Here is a 22,568-nt window from a genome sequence, read left to right as displayed (position 1 = left end):
CTCAATTTATCAAACTTATGACTGTTATTTGCGACCAGTAGTGAAAGAAGTATTAACAGCCTTTAATTATATAAAAGTAATGTGTTCTAGTAGTAAAAGTGTTTTGGAAAAATGTATCGCCTACAAATTTGAAAAGTTAAAGCACTCAGTATGCAGAATGGGCCTTTTCAACGTGTTGCATTTTTATGATTATTGAAGTATGAAGTCAGAGCAGCATTTTAACTCTATAGTTGGTCAAGGCAGAGGGTAATTTTATCCTGCTGGGTAGTTTAATCTGCAACAGTGCATCATATTTTACAAGCTGACAGTGTTAGAGAAAGTATTCAGATCCAGTAAAAGAAGAAATACCATGCTGTAAAAATACTCCACGACAAGTAAAAATTCTTACATTGAAAATAATACAAAATAATAGTACATAAGTGTAATTTGCAGAATGTATTTAAAGTTATAATCCTTATAAGGTTATAAGAATATTATAAGGATAATAACTTTAAAGTATCAAAAGTAAAAGTACTAACTGCATGAAAAATGGCTGCTGTAATGCATCTTTTTTTATAAGCAGATCAAATGTTTTGTGTGTAAAATCATTTAAAGTATAAATTAAAGTATAAAAAAGGGGATTTTTAAAAGTGTAAAAAGCATAAAAGTATGAAGCATAAAATGGTAATAGCCCACTCATGTAAAATACTAATATCACACAAGTGTAATAGTGCTTCAGTAAATATATATATATATACACACACACACTACTCTCTAGCCTGAAGTGTCCAATGAGTGTCAGAACAATGTAAAATGTTTTCTGTTTAATCAATATCTAATTAACTCTAAGTTTCTTTGGGGGAGACTCAGTGAAAACAGACATTGGCTCAAGCAACATATCACATTATTTACTGCTCATTTAAAGACAGAAGATCAATTTAAAAAAATAAGGTCTATAGGATGGTAGGTGTCAACATTAGTAGGCAAAGAAAACGTTTTTAAAAATATTTTAACCTCGAAATCAACAAAACATTAAACTCTAAAAAGATTTTGGGCCTATTCGACTCGATTTTAACCTTGACACTGTGTTGGGTTTGAGTTTGATGGATATATATTTGCCATATGAGCCAGTTTGGCAGATGTGCGCCGTGCGTCAAGCAGGATGTGACTCCTCTCGAGGTGGGAGCTCTTGGCTCAGTTCAGTTACTATAAGGAGAGACGCACCTCCCCACAGATCCCGTTAATTTGCCCCCCTCCTCCTCCTCCTCAGTCCCCGGTGTGTTGCCCCCTCTCGGCAGGTCTGTCTTCTGCTCCTCTCCAGACGCGCCGGAGCTGGATGTCCGGACACTTGCTGCGCTGCTCTTAATGATCGGGAGGGACCGCAGGAGCAGGAGAAGTAAGGAGAAGGGGAATCACTTGGAGGCACATGGTGAGCTCGTATGATTTACCTCTTTTATAAATGTCTTTCGCTGATACTTGAGGATTGTGTGAGGTTTTGACTTGTCCTCTGTTGAAGTCGCGCGTAATGGACGGCAAGTCCGATCTTGCCATTTTTTGGCACTGCAAGGAGGAGCAAAGATAAGGAATACATTCCCAGAAATATTATTTGGAATCTGTGTGATAAAATTTGAGGCAGAGGAGCATGTAGCACGAGGTTGCGTTTTCTGCTCTACAGTATCTAATAATTGACCAAACTGACTAAATATCCTGACATTTTGTCCCTTATTGCTGCTCAGCTTATTCTTAGAAAATCAGCTGATAACGAAGAGTTTCAGGCTATTTTGATTTTAACTTATCAATATGATTTATATTATAAAATTGTATAGGCCTTGGCCTGCAGGGGCTTTGATTATTGGGGTTTATTTTACTGTATTTGACGGGCTTTTGCCGGATAAACCTTTAAGACTACAGCAGGCCGAACAGATAAGTTGGCTGCAGTCTTAATTATGGTTTTATGAATTATTTTACCTACAACTTCTGTCAGCATAAAACCAAAGATTTTAGCTTTAGCTTTTTTCCCCCACAAATGTACTTGTTGTAGCATGTAGCCGCTGGGACAATGCACTCGTTATTATAATATAATTTTAAGCATTGATGTTAGATTTTTGTGCCATTGTAGTCTAAAGATCCAGATAAAATTAAATATAAAAATCAAAATACTAACATAAAACGCCAATGAAGCTAATTTTAATTGGTTGGACTTTATTGAAATAATTTGTCCTAAAAGCCAAACACATGCAAAACAAGATTCCTTTCTTTTTTCTTTTTTTTAAGGCTTCTGAATCTTGTATGCTTATTTAAGAAGCTGACTGATCAAGCTGCGATAGAGTAACACTGTAAATATTATTGTTCCTATCGGGGAGATAAAGCTAATTGACTGCAGCCAATTTCTGCTTAACAAGTGCAATTAGCTCTGCAGAATTGGGGCAATTAGGCTCCGGGCTTCACTGTTGGCTCTTGCCAAAGTAATCAGGCTAAATATGATAAACATTTATGTTGAGTGAACCGTGACGTGTGAATCATTATTCTCAGGTCCATTAAATGCAACGCCTGCATTATGCGTGTGACTGCAGGCTGTTTGCCTTTTAAGGTTCGTCTGTAGTTAATTTGTTTTTCCTAAAATCCCTTTGCAGGATCGTATCCGAGAGAAAATATACCGTATTTGCTTTAATATACATATAGGCTGTATCGTTAGGATATAGGGGCGTAAATTTCTGTATAGGCGTCAGCACAATTTTACAGTTGAGGCCTTTTTGGCAGTGGTGACAATTAATTACAACAAGCTGTTGTTTGTTTCTTTTCATAATCTGATAATCATTTAAATAAGAAATTATCTGACACGAATCATGGGTGTTTTTTATTTGCTATGTGCTCATAAAGGGCGCAACTCTGGGCAAAATATTGTGTTTTTGTTTTACCGGCTGCTCCTCATTATTAATCGGCTGTATGGCACCTTGTGGATTTAATTGACACACAATTACAACCATAGGGCCTTACTTTTTTTCCATCTTGCCCGAGGTTGTCTTTGGCGTGACTGCAACATGGAATCACAGTGATTTCATTTCCATCTGTTTTTCAATATCAACATGCGAAGCCTCCATGGAAAGCGCCTTGCCAACTTGTATGAGAGCCTGTAAAGGGGAGGGGGAGGATTGACAGGAAACTTTAAATATCAAGTGGGTAACATGTGTTTTTTTATTCAAAAGCAAAGCAAGCAGGGCTCATATGGGTCAACGCACAGGCCGAGGCACCCTCCGTGTGCCTGTTGAGGTACACTTGGCCCCTGGGGGCCCCCCACACATGCACTGGATTGGCAGTTTGTTGGAGGCGCAAACGTGAATGACAGAGGCCTTTAGCTAAAGATACAAGCAGTGATAATCCATTTTGTGCTGTCTGTTGCTTCCACCTCCTGGACTGCCCCACTAAAATTAGATTATTACACCAAAAACAGAACTCCTGGAATCCGCTCCGTGTGGAATAACACACACATGGGCTTCAACTGTGCAGGCAGGAATGTAGTTTGGGAATACAGACTGCATACGTAGCCTTTCTCTTCTCACCCAGTGTTGTATTTCTGACCGGCTGAGGACAATTGCAAATTAACAAAGGTGTCAGTGTGGTAACATGCTCCAACAGGTGCTTTGGTTCAGCTTCAAACATGCAGGCTATAAGAGCGGGCTTATATAATTGATCATATTTATTTAAAGGCTCCATGTCTTATAGTAAAGCAATGTAGAAGCCTGGGAAAAGTCTTCCCAGCGACCATCGGCTCGGTCTCTTCTAACTGCGCAGTTTCCTGTTTATTTACAAAAAACACAATTTAGTCTTGTTGAACTCATCAGAAAAGAGCAGAGCAATTTGAATTTAACATGTTTTCCTCCGTTGGCTGTCCAGAGCTGCTGCCCATGACGAGGAATGTTAAAATGTGTGAGACACGCCAAATCCAGCTCATCTGCTCACCAGAACAGCTCCACACCCAGACACACTCTAAAGTGTGAACAGGCCAAAGCGAGTTAACAGGTAGCAAGAGACAAAGTCCCACACAACCTCCAGAGGTTACCCCCCCCGCTTTATTGCAGGAACCTGCTGCGGTGCTCATTTCCTGCAAATCACTAGAAATGTTTATGCAGCAGAATAAAGTTTAAAAGTGGCATTTTATGGGTCAAAACGCTGAAAAATGTCCAAGGTACTACTCATGTGATAATCTTCTACTGATGTTCCTCTCCTTACTAGTTTCTTTGCCTTGGATCAGGCATTAAAAATAGTACAACAGATTATATGAAGTATATATACTGTATATGCAAAATGTATAAAATAGACACAAACCACATATCGGCAAAATAATCAAAAAAAGAACTAAGACTTTGACAGTGCAACAAGCACATACAAAAAAATCTCCTTCAAGCTTCCTCTTGCATTTTTTCTAACAGTTCATAATCCATATCTCCCTCTGATAACCCCACTATTCTCTTAAAAATGCAGTCCTAAGTACTGACTATGCATACTTGCAAACAATTACTTTGTATTTTATAGTTGTACTGTTGATCAGGGTCAAAAAAAAACACATGAAATCTACTTTGATTCACTGTTGTAAGACAATAAAACATGAAAACTTACATGAGGGGTGTATACTTTTTATAGGCACTGTTTATGCACAAATTCTTCTTACTACAGCTTTTATGGGTTTTACCATAAAACAATGCACTTGTGTTTTTTCCTGATATTAACCTTTTTGGCTTCTTCAAGTTCATCAGAAGCTTACATTTCAGTGTAATGAAAAACGAAGGAAGGAAAATTACATTAGGAAATAAATACGGACTGCAGCTTGTTGCTCCGGGCTTCGAGCACGCACAAGAGCGGTGGTCTCCTCGCTCTCGCTGTTCAACTTTGCTGTAAACATGCCCCCAGGTTGTCAGCAAGTATTTTTCCAGCCCCTTTCCAGCCAAGCATAGCTGCTTCTAAAGATCACCCGCCAGAGATGTTGTTGATCTCATCATACCACTATTTGGCTGTATAAGCTTTTTGAAAGACAGACATTACTGCCAAGTCATTTTAAAACTATGTTGGTGATACATTATGCTTCCAAATTCCTTGTTGATTTGTATTTTTAAAGGTTATTGTTAGCATTTAGACTCTATTTTGCAGTTGCAGGGGAGAATAAAAAGGGGATGATATACAACTGAGGCTCCAACTACTTGTTGCCAATATGCAGCGATACCAAACTGGTGTAAAATACCCATGATGTGCAGTTATTGCATATTATTCTCACCGAAAGGAATATTAATAGGGAACGTCGCTCATCTTCAACATGTTCTTCCGACACATTGGCCGTGTGAATTTATGGAAAGCAGTAGAGAAAAAACCTTGAAACTATATCCGGTTGGGTTACGTTGGCGGTGCCAGACAGATGATCTGGTTTCGGAAGAGGAGAGAGTCTGGATTTGGCCTAGAGGGGCGCATTAAAAACCTCAGGGGCCTCTCTCAGATGAGCATCCATTTATCAAAGTGGTTGTAATGGGCCGATGTTTAATTAGTCATGTAATGTGACAAAGACAAGAACAAGTGCATGTCATGGGAATGTTAAACAACCGCCCCCTTTCTCTCTTTGCCTCATGTGTTTCACTCGTCCCACCCGCCCCAAAGCTGAACCCCCACCCGCCTACGCTCACTCTTCATTCCTCATCCAGAGGGAATTCTTCCACCACTTCCCTGAATCCTCCAATAACCTTTACCCTGCTCAGTCCCCTTAACACCGTCTTCCCTTTTTCTACAGCAGAGACATCAACACTGTATGAAACCAGAGACCTAATTAATCACCCAATCAGTCCTGCTTTTTATCAGTGTTTCAGGTTCCCATGGGGCACGTCTTGACTCGTCAGGAATGCCCTGCCGATTCTGGACCCCAGGAATGTGTCTCGGTGGCACCTGGGTCACAGCCAGACTGCTCATCACTGCACACGTTTCTTGTAGCGTTTCCAGTAGCAACACCACAAAACATAGTCGCCTGATACTCCTGATCTTCCCTTTTGTCCTAAGCAAGCTAGGTTGGTCCACTTTCTAGCTTGTCTTTGCTTTTGGAGGTCAGGAGCGGAGCAGTTTGTCCGAGGCAGCCGAAGGAGTGACATGGCCTCCTCGCAGGCCCTTAGAGCTGTGTGGTCCCTGAGGGAAGCCTCATATTTCGGTCGTTGGCTAATTGAGCGGGATGACGAGGCCGGAGAGGCTCTCAGCCCCGTCCTCTCCTACGGGTTTGGTTTATGCAGCCCTGCTGACTTTGCTGTCAGTGTCAAACGCTTGTTAGGACATCATGAATCTCACAGCAGTTAAGAATATTCCCAGAACAGAATGAAGGGGGCAGGTGATAGATGGGCAATAAGACGGAAGAGCAAAGGGAAAGTTGTTTGAAAATGTGGAAGAAAGGTAGCGATTAATGAGAAAATGACACCTTTTTAAGAAGAAGAGGAAATAGAATGACCCAAAAGTTGAAGTTGAAGAACTTCTTAGAAAGAAACATGCAGAAGAGGTGCTTGTTGGGAATGTGCTTCTGGGCTTCGGGTGAGCGTTAACAATAAATCACTGGTTCCAGAAAGTAGATTCATTGTTCATTTTGTCCACATGCCAGAATTAAAGCTCTTGGGTATCAAATCTTGACAGAGGAATAAATTATACTGATCACCAGTTGTATGAGAGGGGAAGGGATTTGTTCACACTGCGGACGTACACAAGTCCGTGTTTGTCTTTACCACGGAAGTATTCAAGTAGGGGCTCAAGCTGAACACACATTTCAATCTATAAATCATTTCCTACCATCTTCAAGACTAATCTGACACTGCTTCTTCCCTCTCCTCCATGCTTTCTCCTGAGTTTTTTTTTATAACTTCTTCTCCGCTCGATAACACCTCATCCTGCTCATGCTCAGGCTTCTTGCTCGCCTGCAGCACTGACCGACGGTAAAGGATTTGAAAAGGAGAGTCATAAACGTGATGGATGTGGTCCAGCTTGGGGTTTAGCCCCAGCTGTTGGGCATGTTTTTTGTCATTCCAGACAGACCCGCTGGGTGCGCGCCCTTCTTCACCCGCACTCATCCACTCTTTTTGGGGTTGAGGGGAGTTTTGAGACTGATATGTTCTCAAAGCCTGTTAAGGTCATGGGTTCAAAACAGTGGCTGACACTAAGTTGAAGATTGGAGATTACATTTTTACGGGATGAGATCTTTACTGGAATCTACCAAAAGCCAAGAAGGTGCAGCTTGAAGTGATGCAGGGAGCTGGTATCATGTGTTTTCTATAAAGGCACAGGTGGTCTATCTTGGATTTCCTTCTTACGCTTAAAATGCAAGTCATATAAATCAATCAGTTTGTGTTTATTTTTCCTTTTATGATCTAGCTCCCATGGTTTTCTCTTAAAATCATCTTTTTTTTTCTTCCACAGGCTCGATGACATGATGTTCCAGCCCTTTTCCCCTCCCCCCTCCACCTCTCTCTTCCCTGTTTTCCTTCTACTCCTCCTTTGCCTTCCTCCATCCCTCATCTCCTCTTCCCTCTCTCACGTCCCGTTGAGCTGGACTTCACCTCATGATCCCTGCTACCACCTAGATGGCCGTCCACGACACTGCCTATCAGAGTTCATCAACGCCGCCTATGGGATCCCGGTCAATGCTAGCCACTCGCTCCAAGGGTCTGATTATGATGACAACATCACCACTTTGACTGACCTCCATAATCCTCACAACCTCACCTGTTGGACAGCTTACAGGGGTCCTGACACTGGGGACTGGGTTTTCACCCTGCCTCTGGGACGCCGCTTTGAAATCACTTATATAAGTTTGCAGTTCTGCCATCAGGGGGAGCCGTCAGACCCCATCTCCATCTCCATCCTGAAGTCGATGGACTATGGGCGCACTTGGAGGCCGATGCAGCATTACTCCAGCGACTGCCTCGGGAACTTTGGGCTGCCATCCCAGACAGTAGCCCAGACCAGGCATCAAGAGACGGAGCCCCTCTGCTCAGATCCCCGGCCCTTGCAAAGGCAACGGGGTGGCATGGTGCTGGCCTTCTCCACCCTGGACGGACGACCATCTTCTCCTGATTTTGACTACAGCCCCACCCTCCAGGACTGGGTGACGGCCACAGACATCCGTGTGGTCTTTCACAAAGTGTCCAAAGAGGCCAAAGCGGGTAGCTCAGATAAAAAGGAAGAACCACGATGGCGTGATGGCACAGAGGAAGAAAGGGGGACTGGGTTTCTGGGGTGGAGATCGGGCTACAAGGGAAACACTGGAGATCAGGTCGACAAGACAGATAATACACTGGCATTTTTCAACAGGGAGACAAAAAACTCAGAGATCAGAGTGAGGAACAGAGGCGAGAAAATGGACAAACCTGGACGGAAGGGTCATTCTAAAGGATCAGGTCAAGATGAAGATGGACACAATGTGACCAGCAAGGAAGGCGGGGACAGTTTCAGCTCAGCCACGCTCACATCTTCAAAGAAAGGCGAGAAAGGCAGGGGGCGTGGCCGCAAGAAGGAAAATAATCCTTGGCCACCTTGCCAAAATGACGTCTGTAATTGGACAGTTAATGGGCGGAGCAGGAGCAACAAAGGGCGGGAACTGAGGAAGCGGAGAAACAATGTTCTCAACATGAGACAAAGCTCCAGAAATCTGCAGGTGGCTCCGCCATCTGCTTTTATCTCTCCAGGCCGAGCTCCTCTGGCCCTCTCCGACCTGCAAGTAGGGGGCAGGTGTAAATGTAACGGACACGCTTCTAGATGTCGCCGTGACGACTCAGGGCGGGCAGTGTGTGTGTGCGAGCATCACACAGCGGGGCCAGACTGTGACGTGTGTGAGGATTTCTACTTTGACAGACCCTGGCATCGAGCTACACCTACTCACCCAAACCCCTGTGTTGGTGAGTCCTGGATCAAAAACAGTGTTAAAGAATAACGTTTTTCCCTGTATGATTTTTTCTCATTGTTTAAAAAAAAGAAAGATTTTTGAGATATGCAGCCCAATACATAACATGATACAACACAACAGAGCATATCTCTACTACTTCTACTACCACTACATGAATACTGTAGGGGTTGTGGGTACAAGCAATGGAGAATAAGTGTGGTAGTTACAAATACAAATAGTGAACATTTGATTGGATTTTTTGCTTTATTCTGGTATTTTTTCCCTAGTTTTTTCTCTTTCCAAACACTTCTAAAAGTATAGAAATCAATAAAATATTGATCTAAAAAATTAAAACAAAATATTATACATTTATACATAGTATATAGTTGGAAATAGTAGATATATTTATAAAATGTATACATTTTTGTAAAATTGTAAACCAATACAATACTATTTTGGGTTGCTGAAAATATTAAAGCCAGAAATTCTGTTTTCATCTTTCACATTTAAACTAGTCTAATATACAGTATATAAGTACCAGGTCACAAGTTGTAATTATAGCTGACGTTTTGCTTGACTTGTAACTTTTTTAATTCATTTGAATATGTCAAAATATTTTAATGTGTCTGTGTGTAACCAGTGATATCTGCATGATGTTGATTAGTACTATTAGTGCTATTGTACTATTCTCCTGTGGCTGATGAGCTGGAGCAGGAAATTTTATTAATGCATTATTATCTGGTCCTTTCAAAATAAAATGAAAAAATTAGCACCAAATAGGTGACAGTGTCATAGCATGGTCATCACTAACCAGCACAACACAGATGCCACCAGTTACATTAAGATTCATCTTATTTTTCATCACCCTTTAAAAAAGGAACCAGTCCAAGCATCTGATTTTGTTCACTTATATACATTATTGTCTCCCTTGTCCAGCCTGTGAGTGTAACGGCCACTCAAACAAGTGTCGCTTCAGCATGGAGGTGTTTCAGCAGTCGGGACGGCGCAGCGGAGGCGTGTGTCAGAAATGTCGCCACCACACTGCCGGACGCCACTGCCAATACTGTCAGAATGGATACACCCGCGACCACAGCAAGCCGCTGCACCACCGCAAGGCCTGCCAACGTCAGTCACTAGAAGTGTGTGTGTGTTTGTGTGTGGGGCCGGGTCAACGGGAAAGAGGAAGCGTCTTTGTGTATTTGTGCACATGCATGGATGCATGACACGTAACCTTAACAACTAACATTTTCTGCATTTGTGGAAGATAAAAAGCAAAATCAGAATGTGACCGACGGCGTTTATGTCTGACTGTCTGAATGCTCTCTCTGTGTGTGTTTACACGCTCGCTCTGTCTCCGTCCGAGCGTACAGAAGTGTTTATGGGGTGGTTACATTGTGAGAGTGGCTAGCTATTCCTGTTAGCGATACACACACACACACACACAAAAAACTACACACAAACCCCACTGAGCTGCCACCTGTATCCTCATCGTTACCACCGGTTGGCATCTGCCGTGACCTCTGACCTTTGACTGGTCACATGTCCTAAGTAACTGTGACACTCCGGCATGCTCGTGTGAAAGCTTGACCATGGGACTAATATATCCAGAGTTAATGGGGCATTCTGGGAGCTAGACACACGTGCAGGGATGAAAACAGATATGATCTAGTATCAAACATGACTACATTTTATCACTTTTTTTTATAGCAAACTCTATTTTTTTATTCTTCCAACACACAGTCTCACATTTCACCTTTAATTTATTGATGCTATATTTCACTGAATTACCCTTCAGTGACCAATTACTCATTTTCTCCAGTCAGGTTGTTTGGATTTGTTGTAAGGATTTGTTTAAACATTATTGGAGTGTGAACAGAGCTGCTGAAGTGTGGCTTCCTCTGCCCCTATCTGTCTTCTCTCATTGGGTCTTATCCCTTGATAGTACTGGTAAATAAAAAGCTTTGCAATGTAAATCACAGCAAATCCACGCAGTAATTGTTATACAGCATCACAACAGCTTATATCAAGGAAAAGAAAACCAATTAGTTTAGTTTTTTTCTGCTTTTAGGATCAAACTTTCCGTTCTTGATGGCACATCGATCACCTTTCTCCATCTTGTTGGTTGTTTGGTTTGACATGTAAATATATAAGAATGTTGACCAAACCAAACCATCTCTGCCATGACGTGATATTCTGTTAAAACACTACTGAGGAATCTGTCTTTGTTTACCCATGAGGGGAGCTATAAAATAGCTTTTCTGGTGTCGGTAGAGGTCTTGTGTCTTGCTCAAGGACACAGACAGGGAGAAGGACAGATGCCTGCTGTCATGCGGGATTAAACCTGAGGTCTGTCACTGATTGATGGTCTTCTTAATCCTGCCTGTTGCCCAGTCATGTCTTTTGTTCAACAGACTTTGATTTTAAGATCAGGTTTTCCCATAGACCAAAGGTTTTCAAAGTGGGAGGTGGGCCTCCCCAGAGGAGCTCCAAACAGTTTCAGAGGAGACTCAGTGAATGGAAGAAAAAATAGTATGTAATGATAAAAGTACATTAGTTATTACATTAGTTATCAAAAGGAGATCACGTAGAATAGCCTAAATGTGTGTGATTTGGTTAAAGAGATAGTTCAGAGATGCAGTAGTTTTGGAATTTCCCACTTTCCTGGAGTCAGAGACAAATAAACAGACAGACTTTTTTTTATGTATTTGGTGTAGTCCAAAGTTATGTCAAACAGTATTATCGGGCTATTTTGGCTCAATTGTTGAGTGCAGGGAGGCCTACAGTCTAAGACTTTGAAAATCCCTGCCATAGACACAATAAACTGACACCATAACTAGTATATGAATATAGACTCTTACCAAAACAGTCAAAGTAATCTCTCCTTTCTGCTCAAATCAAATTAAACAGACTGTCTATTCAATTGTTGTACAGCTTAATATTATTGCTCATGTAAGCGATAAAATCCTGCAGGATTCCTGTAGGACTTTTTTGTAATGCTAATCATGTCCCACCTCAACATCCTGTTTCAACTAGAAAGAGATCATTTGAATAGAATAAGAAAATAAATATTTAACTTCTCTGTTACATCTCGATGCACCATCTTTTCCACAAAACCAGGGAAACTCAACTGAACATGCTTATTTCCAGACTAGCTTCATAGCCTATAGAACATATATTGTAGTTCTCCTCAGGTCTACAGAGACCTTTAGTGTCTTTTAGCTCATTGTTTTGATTTTCCCAGTCCCCCAACTGTATTTGTTTTGTTTTACTCTCAGTGCGCTCATCAGTGTCGTTTCCAGTAATAGCAGGCAACATGAAAAGCTCTGATAAATGTACTGCACACTTCCCTCCCAGCTTTGGGCTGCAGATGGACAACGTTAGCTAGCTGGTGAACATAATGGAGATATTAGCAACTAAAGAGCCAGATATTTTACACATGAGTTGTTGGAGACAAAAAACAGAGCTACAAGAAGAGTAAATATTGGACTTAAATTTGTCAGGTTGTTTGAAATATGACTTCAAGTTAATGCTAATGTTGTTGCATGTCTGCTAAATATGTAAATAGGCAACTGATTGATAACATATTCACCACAGCAACTTTACAAAAAGATGATAAGCTTGTGCCACCACCCGTAACTGACCAAAAACATAAATTATTGTTGCTTTAACATCAATGCCATGAAGTATCAACATCAAGTATCAGTTGTTTAATTTTCTCATTATCTTTTCCAGCGTGTCAGTGCCATGCTTTGGGAGCGGTGGGTCGGTGGTGTAACCAGACATCAGGTCAGTGTCTGTGTCGAGAAGGAGTGACCGGCCTCAGGTGTAACCGCTGTGCCCCGGGATTCAAACAGGGCAGGTCTCCTCTACGGCCCTGCATACGTAAGTCTCCTGTCTCACAGCTCAAGGATGTTGTCACACCATATAAAGGGCAGTCGCTGTTTGGCACTAAAAGGATGTTAAAGAAGCAGATCAGGAGGCGGGAAAATGCACAAAAATGTGATGTTTATTTACAAAGATATTAACGAAACAGGCAAAAATGAACACCAGGAAATTCAACAAAAATAACTTAAGCCAAAGCAAACAAACAAATAAATCTGCAGCGTCACAGCAAGCTGCCTCATACTCTCTTCCCCACTCCATCTACCAATTGACCAGTGATTGGCCTTTTACCTTGACAGCCTCACCTAACTAATAATAATAAGAAGAAGAATGGATTACATTTATATAGCACTTTATCTTGATACCCAAAGCACTTCACAGTGAAGGGGGGAAACTCACCTCAACCACCACCAATGTGTAGCACCCACCTGGGTGATGCACTACAGACATTTTGCACCAGAACGTTCACCATACATCAGCTTGAGGTACAGAAGGAGGAAATCACTGAGCCAGTTACAGTGGAGGATGATTAGATGGCCAGATGGAGAGAGCCAGGTTGGGAATTTTGCCAGGACACCAGGGAACCCCCTACTCTTTGCCATGGGATCTTTAATTACCACACTGAGTCAGGACCTCCGTATAACGTCTCATCCGATCATACGATCTGCCCACCATCACAAAACTCAAAGAAATCACAGTAGGACTGAAGCTCTTCAACAAAATAAAACATTGTGAAATAAATACCACCCAAATTAAACCAGTATTCCATTATTTTGAACTTAAAATTAGTGATTTAACACAAAAAAAACTAGTAATGTTGGGAACCAGGGCAAGGAGCCACCTTTTCACACAGTAATATATATTGATTTTCATCCAGATTTTGGAAAAGTGTCTCTTTTCTGCCTTTATAGAGCTGAAGTCCTGATGTCATATCTTGGATAGCTGCTGTCTCTATAACTCAATGCCATCTGTAATGAAGGGTTAGTTTTTCTGAAAAATTTTTACAGCATAGTGGTGCACATATCACATTTCATTATAAATAATCGTAAACATGTTGTCTGAAAAACATCCACACAGTTCAGCCCAGTCTGTCCAACTTTATGCCACATTCCCGCACTGTCGGATGAATGGGAAGGACTGGAAAGATTCCCATGTTAAGGACTTACCTGCGTTCACGTCATCTGAAAACTCAGGAAGGTTGTACGATAACTGAGGTGGTTGAATGAGGGTTTAAAATACTGTGAACTGGCAAAATTACATTATATTCCTTAAATTTGGTTTTAATTACATTGAACAATGGACTTTGGACAACGGACTTTCCATGCTCACTTGGTTTTCAGGCATTTCCGTATTATTAGATGCCAAGTTGGATAGAAAAATCTCAGTTTCCCAGTTGTAATTATGTTTTGGAGGTTGACATGAACACTATTTTACAAGCCAAATTTGTAATTATGGTAACTCCCATATGACATGAATGCAGAAGAATGCTGCATTCATGTGCTCCTCGGATGGTCCCATTTCCTTAGTCAATCTCTTGACTTCGGTGTGTTCTTGAGCTTTCAGGTCGTAATGCGGAATACAACATGGACGCTACAAAGAAGATGTGTTGTATTTTGTACCAGACTTGTTGCTGCACCAGAACATTCCCTAAAACCACAACATCAACTTTTTTCGCCCGACTTTCCAAGTTGTTCCGACTTGACATTGGCGTATACATGAATTTTCCCCATGGGGAAGTCATTTTTCCAATTATGCCGCCACCACATGAATGCCACACTACCCACAGTGATTTTGGGCTTGTGGGAAATGGTGTTCATTAAAGGCCTCTTAACAAGTTGTCTAGATAATTTTATATAATTTCTTAAAGATTTAAAATCCTTTCTAGACAATTGGTGTTAATCACATGACACATTGTTGCATAAGGTTATGTTGCAAGGCTGGATTTTTTGTTATTTGTGATGTAATGAATGTCAATATGATTTTTAATGAGGAACAGATTTTACTTCTTCTTTCTATATGAATAGTAAGAGTCTTTCTGCACATCTATCATTCTGCATTTATATGCCGCCAGCTCTTTTAATCACAAACTTTTAGTTTGTTGTCAGTCATGACAAAGTGACCTCTTTAATGTCTCCTTCAAACTCATTTGCTCATGGCCTAAATGGATTAAACCTCCTATCAAACACTCTAAGCCTTTATCAAATACTATCTCAGTTTAAAAGGGGCCGCTGCTGTCCGAACTAATTTGGCCCAATCTCCCAGCGTGTCCCCTTTTCATCATCCCTAGAGACGGTTTCCATAGCAGCGTTAACATGAGCTGACCACTACAGGGAAACCTCATCTCCATCTGATCTGGGATCAGCATCAGATCAAGTGCATTGTCGCTACTCATATCTCTGCGCCCGGGCAGCACCGAACTTCAGCCGTGAGCGTTAATCCACGTGTACTTCCACGGCTAATTGCACGAGTGCCGACAACTACACAAGCACTGACACTGTGTAAGCCCGGAGCCAGCAGTGGCGAGCTTCACACCTGTTGCAAGGCTCCAAACGCCCCCATCACAGGGCCCAGATTCATAACTCCCAGTGAAAGGAGTGAGTGAAAGAAAACCTTGTTTGTTTTTACTGCCAGACCATCTCAGGCTATGTATAGCATCTATACTGTACCCCCACCGCCACCTCGCCTCCTCTCCTCTCATCAGACAGACTAAAAGGCACGCAGCAGCCAGGCTAAACTTAAAGTTATCTCCAACTGAACCCTTCGTCCACACCTTGAGCAGCACAGGAAGTTCACAGGATTAAATATGTGTCTCGCCCTACAAAAACAAAATTAAAGTAACAACATATGTCATCAAAATCGAGACACTGAAAAATTGAGGAACTAAATTTACTTACTTTATTTAGTTATCTGTAAATGAAAAATACTCATTTTGATGAACTGAATAATTTACTAATTGATCGATTATCCCACATAACTAAATGAGGCAGGAGAAAAATCCAACCATGACGGAGAAAAAACACCGCTAAACTCCTGCTTAAGCTAACGTAACTACATTAGCAGATGTCACCGCCTCAGCTCTGGATTAGTGGGATTTACGTCATTTATATGGCTTTACATATTTGGATATAAATTAAAATGAATTTGTTTCGATATAAAATTATTATAGTAAATGGACAGACAGACACCTAGAAAAACAGACATTTAATTCCCGCTATCTATACGTAGAATAATCAAAATAGAGTTTATTTTCATAAACTACTTCACATTTTGTTTGTAGCTTTTGTACTGTCCCTTGCACTCTGTAGTGTAGTATCTTTATTTTTTGGTATTATTTAGGTTCTATTGCAGTGATTTTTGGGGAGTAAAATAATCAAACCTCAAAGGCATAAAATGAAGGCGTTCCAACCTTTCTGTTACAGTTTTCCAGCCTAAGAACTTTTTTCTCAGCTTCATTGCTTCTGTAGTTACGGCTATCTGCTTTTGTAAGGCAGAGTCCATGTCAGTAAGCAAATGTCCGGCACAAATGGAAAATCCTTGCACTGATCTGTTGCCAAATCTGACCTCTGACCTCTTTGGACAGAGCAAGCAAGAGGAAGCTTTCGCTCTATGAGGATGATTCACATAATTTTTACTGTGCACAGTAAATACTAGCAAAAAGGTGTCTGTACAACTTTGGATTCTTTTTTTGAATGACAATAGGGTTTGTAGAAAAACATCCCTGGGTCAGATGTCGAAAGAAGTTTTGGCATCAGTACTGAACTTAATTTGGCACTAGTATAAAAAAACGATACCCTCGTTTCCCTGACTGGACCTCTCAGTTATACTGTATGTGCATCACCTTCCTGTCTTTAAGAAGGGGGGACAGTCAGCTGGGTGGGGGTGTAGGATGTCACTGGCCCAGTTGTGTCAGACAGGACAGGACACGGACGGGGAACAGAGTGTGTGAGCTTGGTAATATATGGCCACACTGTCACACACACACACACACACACACACACACACACACACACTTTTACAAGAGGCCTGGATAACGTATGGGCAGACCAGCAAGTTCACAGACACGCACGCAGTCACGGAGCAAAACTTTATTTGACTCTCTGTTCAATGTTTGAGACAAAACCATACAAGAAATGATGGTTCGACCTTATTAAACTTCCAAAAGTAAAGTTTGTGTCTCCGTGTGTGTTCGAGTGAGCGTCAAGGAGTGTGTTTCTAGACCATAAAAGGACCACACACACACGCAGTCATTTTGACACTTGCTTATCTTCGGAGTGAGCATACCTCACGCACCGGGAGGCATTCAGACATAGCACACATAACACACACACACACACACATACACGCAACCTGACAGCCCATTTAGGTATGAAGAAGCTTCTCAGTGTATCTGCTCTTGTCACTTGTATGAATTTGTATTTATGTTTGCAGGAATTCAAGAGGTCGCTCCGACCCCAGTGTACCAGCCTCAATACAGCATAGGTGAGTAGATGCAGGCAGAAAATCCATTTCATAAGAAGTGACCTTTAGGCTGTGGTCAAGTACTATACTTTAGTATAATTCTGATATATATATGCTTTTCTCCACTACATTTATTTAACAGTCATAGTTTCACTGCATATTATATTTTATCGAGTCTATAAAATATGATATTTCATGTATGTTTGTTACTATAAGTACATTAAACTACCTGTTTTGCTGATAATACTTACATAGGTAATATTTTGAATGCAGGATTTCCTTTCTTTCTTCTATTTCCTTCACCTGTTCACTTATTTTAAAGCTTTATTTTATTTTGAAAGCTTTAAAATCCACCTGTTCATGTGTATGTTCTATTTTAGATTGCTATGTAGTTCATAGATATGTTTTATATATTATCCTGTATTTTTCTTTTAGGTTACATTTGATTTAATCTACTTTTATTTGCCATTTTTGTCTATTTATCTCTTCTGATGTCGTTTTGCACCTGTGCACCTTGTTTTACTATGAAAAAAAGTGACTCAAAACTTGAATGTTAGGCACAAATTTTAATTGTGAGAAATAATACATAATACTACATGAGATGTTGCATGTAATGTGGAGACAAGACAGTTCTATCAATTCTACTCTAATGAAGTTGAATTTTCGCTGCCTACAGTAGGCTTTTCACTCTGCACCCTTTTAATGTCACCTCATCAGTACTGACGTCCTCTACTGGATCAAATCTCACAACAAAAATATACCTACAGTATAACTCTATACTAAGTAGCTGTGTTCACGCAGTAGCTAACCACTCCCTCCTAGTGGTGACTTGAGGAATGTCCCACCTGCTGCAGCCGGGAGTCATCTGTTAGACACAGGATACTGTGATGACAAATACAAGCAGCCATATTGTAATTAGGGGAAAAGACATGTGCTGATATGCTTGCTATGAAATGATACCCTCTCATTTGATGCATTCTCCCTCCCTCACTCTCCTTCTCTCTCTCTCTCTCATGTAGCGGAGGAGTGTGTGTCCTACTGCCAGCCTTCCCAGGTTAAAGTCAAGATGAACTTGGAGACCTATTGTCTCAAGGACTACGGTTGGTATCTTTATATTCATTTATTCATATTTATATTTATTTTACAACACGTTATATTGTGCATTCAGGCAATACTAAACAAAATGATTTACACAGAAAATGGAAATAATATAACTGTAAATTGTAAATTTGATGATTTGGTGGTCATATTAGTCAAATAAAAATTACAATTAGTAATCAAAAATAAGATAAATATAATAATAATAAAAAATAAATAAATTTCTATTCTCTGTGTTTCAGTGCTGAAGGTGCAGGTGAGAGGGATGGAGCGTTCAGGTCCCTGGTGGCAGTTCTCCATCTCGGTGCAAACCGTCTTCCGCACGGGGGCCAACTCCCGTGTTCGCAGAGGTCCCCAGTCCCTCTGGGTCCCCGACCGTGACCTCTCCTGCGGCTGCCCGGCGCTCCACGTGGGCCGGACCTTCCTCCTGATCGGCGCCGAGGAGGGAGAGCGGGGCTGGAGCCCTGGGGAGAGTCGCCTGGTGGCAGACCGCTCCACTCTGGCCCTCCAGTGGCGGGAACACTGGAGCCCCAAACTCAGGGGCTTCCGGGGGCAGGACAAGAGGGGCCGTTGTCCCGAAAAAACCCCCGACAACAACAGGGAGCACTCAAAACCCCAGTCTGGGTACATCCCCCCTCACCTTCTGACTGAGAAAGACAGCGAGCCTGATGGTGTGAAAGAGAAAGACACTCAAACCTCAGTGGCGCCACACACACACTCTCACACAGACAGTGAGGTTAAATCCACAGAGGCGACCCCCTTGACCTCTACGCTCCCTCTTGTGTGTTCTACTCAAAGTCCTACATGAAAAAAAGACAATATAAAAACAACAGGTTGGCTGAGATTTGGACTTTTATCCTTCATGTTTCTGGACATTTGGAAGAATGTGCTCTTTTCAGACTTTTTACTGTTTTGTTCCTGAAGGTTTCAGGAGAAACAGGAGTGAATGTGCTTCTCCAGCCGAGAGGAAGCTCATATAGATAAAGTCAAATCCCCACAAAACACACACACACACACACACACACACACACACACACACAAACACACACACTTGTTGTTATGTGACGCTCAATCGCTCATCTAACAATGTGAAGAAACACTAGTGCCCATATTTAACTTAAATTAGTTGCACTGAGTTCTGCAGTTCAATGATGATGAAAATATTCAAATGTGTATGTGAAATATTAGTTATGAGAATTTTAATATTTTCTACCAAAGAAAATTAAAGTCTGACTAAACTCTTACTGAAATGCCATGAAGTATTTTTGTCTTATAAATATATTTTTAAAATATTGTTTGAATTATATTTATTGCTTGGATTACTTTGTGTAAAACGCACACAAACATACACACACACACACACACACACACACACACACACACACACACACACACACAAAGAGAAAACTGACAGTCTAAATAAATAAAGAAGATACAGAATGTGCAGATTTACCAAAATTATTAAACGATAAATATTCTACCTCACATTTGATACACACAAATGTAACCAAAGCCTATTCAGAAATTTCATTTTATAAAAATAAAAACAAAGATATACTTTTGTTGTTTGTTTTTTTTTAAACATACCTAAATTCTGTCAATGCAATGTTTTGGCACTCATACTTCTCATATTTAAAATTTTTAATTAATATGGTTTAAAAATGGTTTTAAACTGCATATAAACTTGAGCTGTAACGTTGTTGATGTTGGTCAACATTTAGAAAACAATTCGGTTTTTTTAACAACAATATTTTTAAGGATATTCTTTTCTTTCCTCGTCCTCGGAGCCTTATTTTGTGCTTTTTTCGTGCATAAAAATATGCACACTTTTGTCCTATTTTCTAAAAGACACCATTTTTCCTGCCCTGATAACATTTTTGCATAGTTGGAGAGATTGTGATAACAGTAATGCAAGCTCCAGTAGACTCTCTCTCTCTCTCTCTCTCTCACACACACACACACACACACACACACATACCGCATGTACATTTACACACTGTACAATATTTGGGAAAATTGACACTATCTACAATCTGCTCTCTCATTGGACAGCTGACACGGAGACCAAACTAACCTCAGCCTCATTTTCTAACCATGTAGGAATCCTCAGATAGAGGATCAGGAGCTCAGATATGGATCTAAAAAGCATCGGCCCGACCTGTCGTCATGACTTGTGTTTCCATTTGGGAGATGTGGCGTCATAGCCCAGGGGAAATGGTGTTGTTGGGGGTACATTAAGACAGATGGAAGAGCTCCTATTTGTTGAGCAGCCATGTTGTGTTGGTGGTGGTGGTGTCAGTGATTGGCCGTGCCGCTGTGTTGAAGCCTGTGATTGAAAATAAAGAGAGAAAAATAGACTCGCTGACTGATGACCTCTCAGCGGGACTGATCATACAGTACACTGATGAGAAGGCTGTGTGTGTAACACTTGTTTTTGTGCTCTTTTGAGGTCCAAACATCCTCACAAGGATTTATGGGGCCACTCAACGAACAAGGTCTACCAAACAAGAAGATCACAAAATATTTTGTCGCACACTACTTATATTCACACCTTCCAGAAGAAAAATCGAAGAGATTGCTCTGGAAAAAGGTTAAGATATTTTTATTTAAATAGCTGTTTTTCCCCTTTTAGCCCCATCAATGCAGGGACAGAAGACATATGGCCTTTGTTCATGCTTTATTTTAAAATCAATACATCAGTTTTTTTTAAATGTACACATTCAACAAGTAGAATGATCAAGAATTTGCATTAAAAATATCTAAATTATCACAAATACAGATAAATAGCTGAAACCTTGAACTTAAAGCTGCACTAATCAATATCTTATATCAACAACGGAACAAATGGTAAATGTGTATAATGTGAAAGGGGTCAATCATAGTGACAAATCCACAGAGAATTATCACCTGACTCTGCATTTCCACTCAGATCTATGCTGTGCTTTAGTGTCTTTCAGCGTAGTGTTTTGGTTTTATGGCCCATAACTCTAGTGTTTTGGTTGAGTCTCACAGCTCTCATCAGTGTTGCAGACAAAGCTCTAAAAACCCACCATACACTACCTGCCCAGCACCAAACAGCAGACAAAGTCAGCTGCTAGCTAGCTGAGCATTTAGCAGCTAAAGAGACCTATTTCCTTCAGGAGTTGGTGGAGACCAAAAACAGAGCTAAAAGAGAGTGAATATTCACAAGGTCTAATAGAGGTGAAAAAAAAAGCAGTCGATGCAGTTTTATGGTTTGATACTCTTGCCCAAAATAGTTTCCCCATTCACTTTCCCTGAACGTGGCATTTGAGCAAGATTTATGAAAGCAACAAGGTAAGCTTAGCATTAGCATTTGTTTTAGATAAAGAAAGTATCATGAAATGGTGACAACAACAACTACTGGTGAAATTCCAGCCCCTCAATACTCAAAATGCATCATTTTAAAAAGGAGCTTACCATTGAGATGAAGAAACTTAAGATGTTTTTGCACAAGAAAACAAAAACAAACTTATTACAACAGCCGAGACGCTGTCGTTCTATGTAGAGCGCATGGTTACGGGTCACATCCACACAAGTATAATAATACAAATGTGTGTGTGTCAGAGGACAAGAGGAAGGGGAAGGCAGACAAATGAGAATGTGTGTGTGTCAGTACATGCACAATCATGTCTTGGAGGCAAAGTGTCTGCCCTTGTGTGTGTGTGTGTGTGTGTGTGTGTGTGTGTGTGTGTGTGTGAAAGCAAAGCACCTGCTGCGTTGCTGCAGGAAGCACCTGTCAGCGGCCGTCTCCTCGGTGCAGCCTCTGTCGACATCAGGGTTTGATCCCAAAACTCCCCAAACACACACACTTACACAGACACTAACAGACAGCTTAAGCCTGCAGCTCATTCTGCTGCAGGCAGAGCACGATGTCTGCGGCTTTGTTCACGTTAAACCGACAACACTCACTTTTCTGAGGCGCTGTGGACGAAAGCAGGCTTAATGTTTTGGTTGCATATGGAAAAATGCAGATCTGTGTGTGTGTATCTGAGTGTGTGTGAGTATGTGATATTATGTTTACAACCTGCTGAGGGTACGTTTTACGAGAGGTGACTCCTCGTGCACTGCTGCCGGAGCCAAAGTTCAACTAGACCTCTTGCAAATACACACACTTTTTTTTTTTTTTTAATATTTTCTCATTTCCTTTTCCTCACACACACACACTTAAAATTTCACTTAACTCTCTTCTCAGGCTTGTATATTTCTCCTCACACCCAATCTGTCATTGCGAGGAGCT

General features: G+C 41.0%; 1 protein-coding gene across 1 annotated transcript; it reads left to right on the top strand.

Annotated features, from left to right (window-relative positions):
* Nucleotides 1-1,214: 1,214 nt before the first annotated feature.
* On the top strand, nucleotides 1,215-19,710 carry ntn5 (netrin 5). The gene is made up of 7 exons (XM_067579552.1): nucleotides 1,215-1,408; nucleotides 7,408-8,885; nucleotides 9,809-9,997; nucleotides 12,605-12,754; nucleotides 17,183-17,233; nucleotides 18,232-18,312; nucleotides 18,553-19,710. The coding sequence occupies exons 2-7, from the start codon at nucleotides 7,418-7,420 to the stop codon at nucleotides 19,116-19,118; spliced, it is 2,505 nt and encodes an 834-aa protein (XP_067435653.1). The 5' UTR covers nucleotides 1,215-1,408; nucleotides 7,408-7,417; the 3' UTR covers nucleotides 19,119-19,710.
* Nucleotides 19,711-22,568: the final 2,858 nt, after the last annotated feature.

Source organism: Thunnus thynnus, chromosome 22 (assembly GCF_963924715.1).
Source record: "Thunnus thynnus chromosome 22, fThuThy2.1, whole genome shotgun sequence".
Classification (NCBI taxonomy): domain Eukaryota; kingdom Metazoa; phylum Chordata; class Actinopteri; order Scombriformes; family Scombridae; genus Thunnus; species Thunnus thynnus.
This window is presented reverse-complemented; position numbering and strand designations above follow the sequence as displayed.

Bases quoted from the DNA above. Each gene is read 5' to 3' on its own strand.
- ntn5 (XM_067579552.1), top strand. From the start codon at position 7,418: ATGATGTTCCAGCCCTTTTCCCCTCCCCCCTCCACCTCTCTCTTCCCT. The intron at 8,886-9,808 runs GTGAGTCCTGGA...TCCCTTGTCCAG, and splicing joins TCACCCAAACCCCTGTGTTG to CCTGTGAGTGTAACGGCCAC. The intron at 18,313-18,552 runs GTTGGTATCTTT...TCTGTGTTTCAG, and splicing joins CTATTGTCTCAAGGACTACG to TGCTGAAGGTGCAGGTGAGA.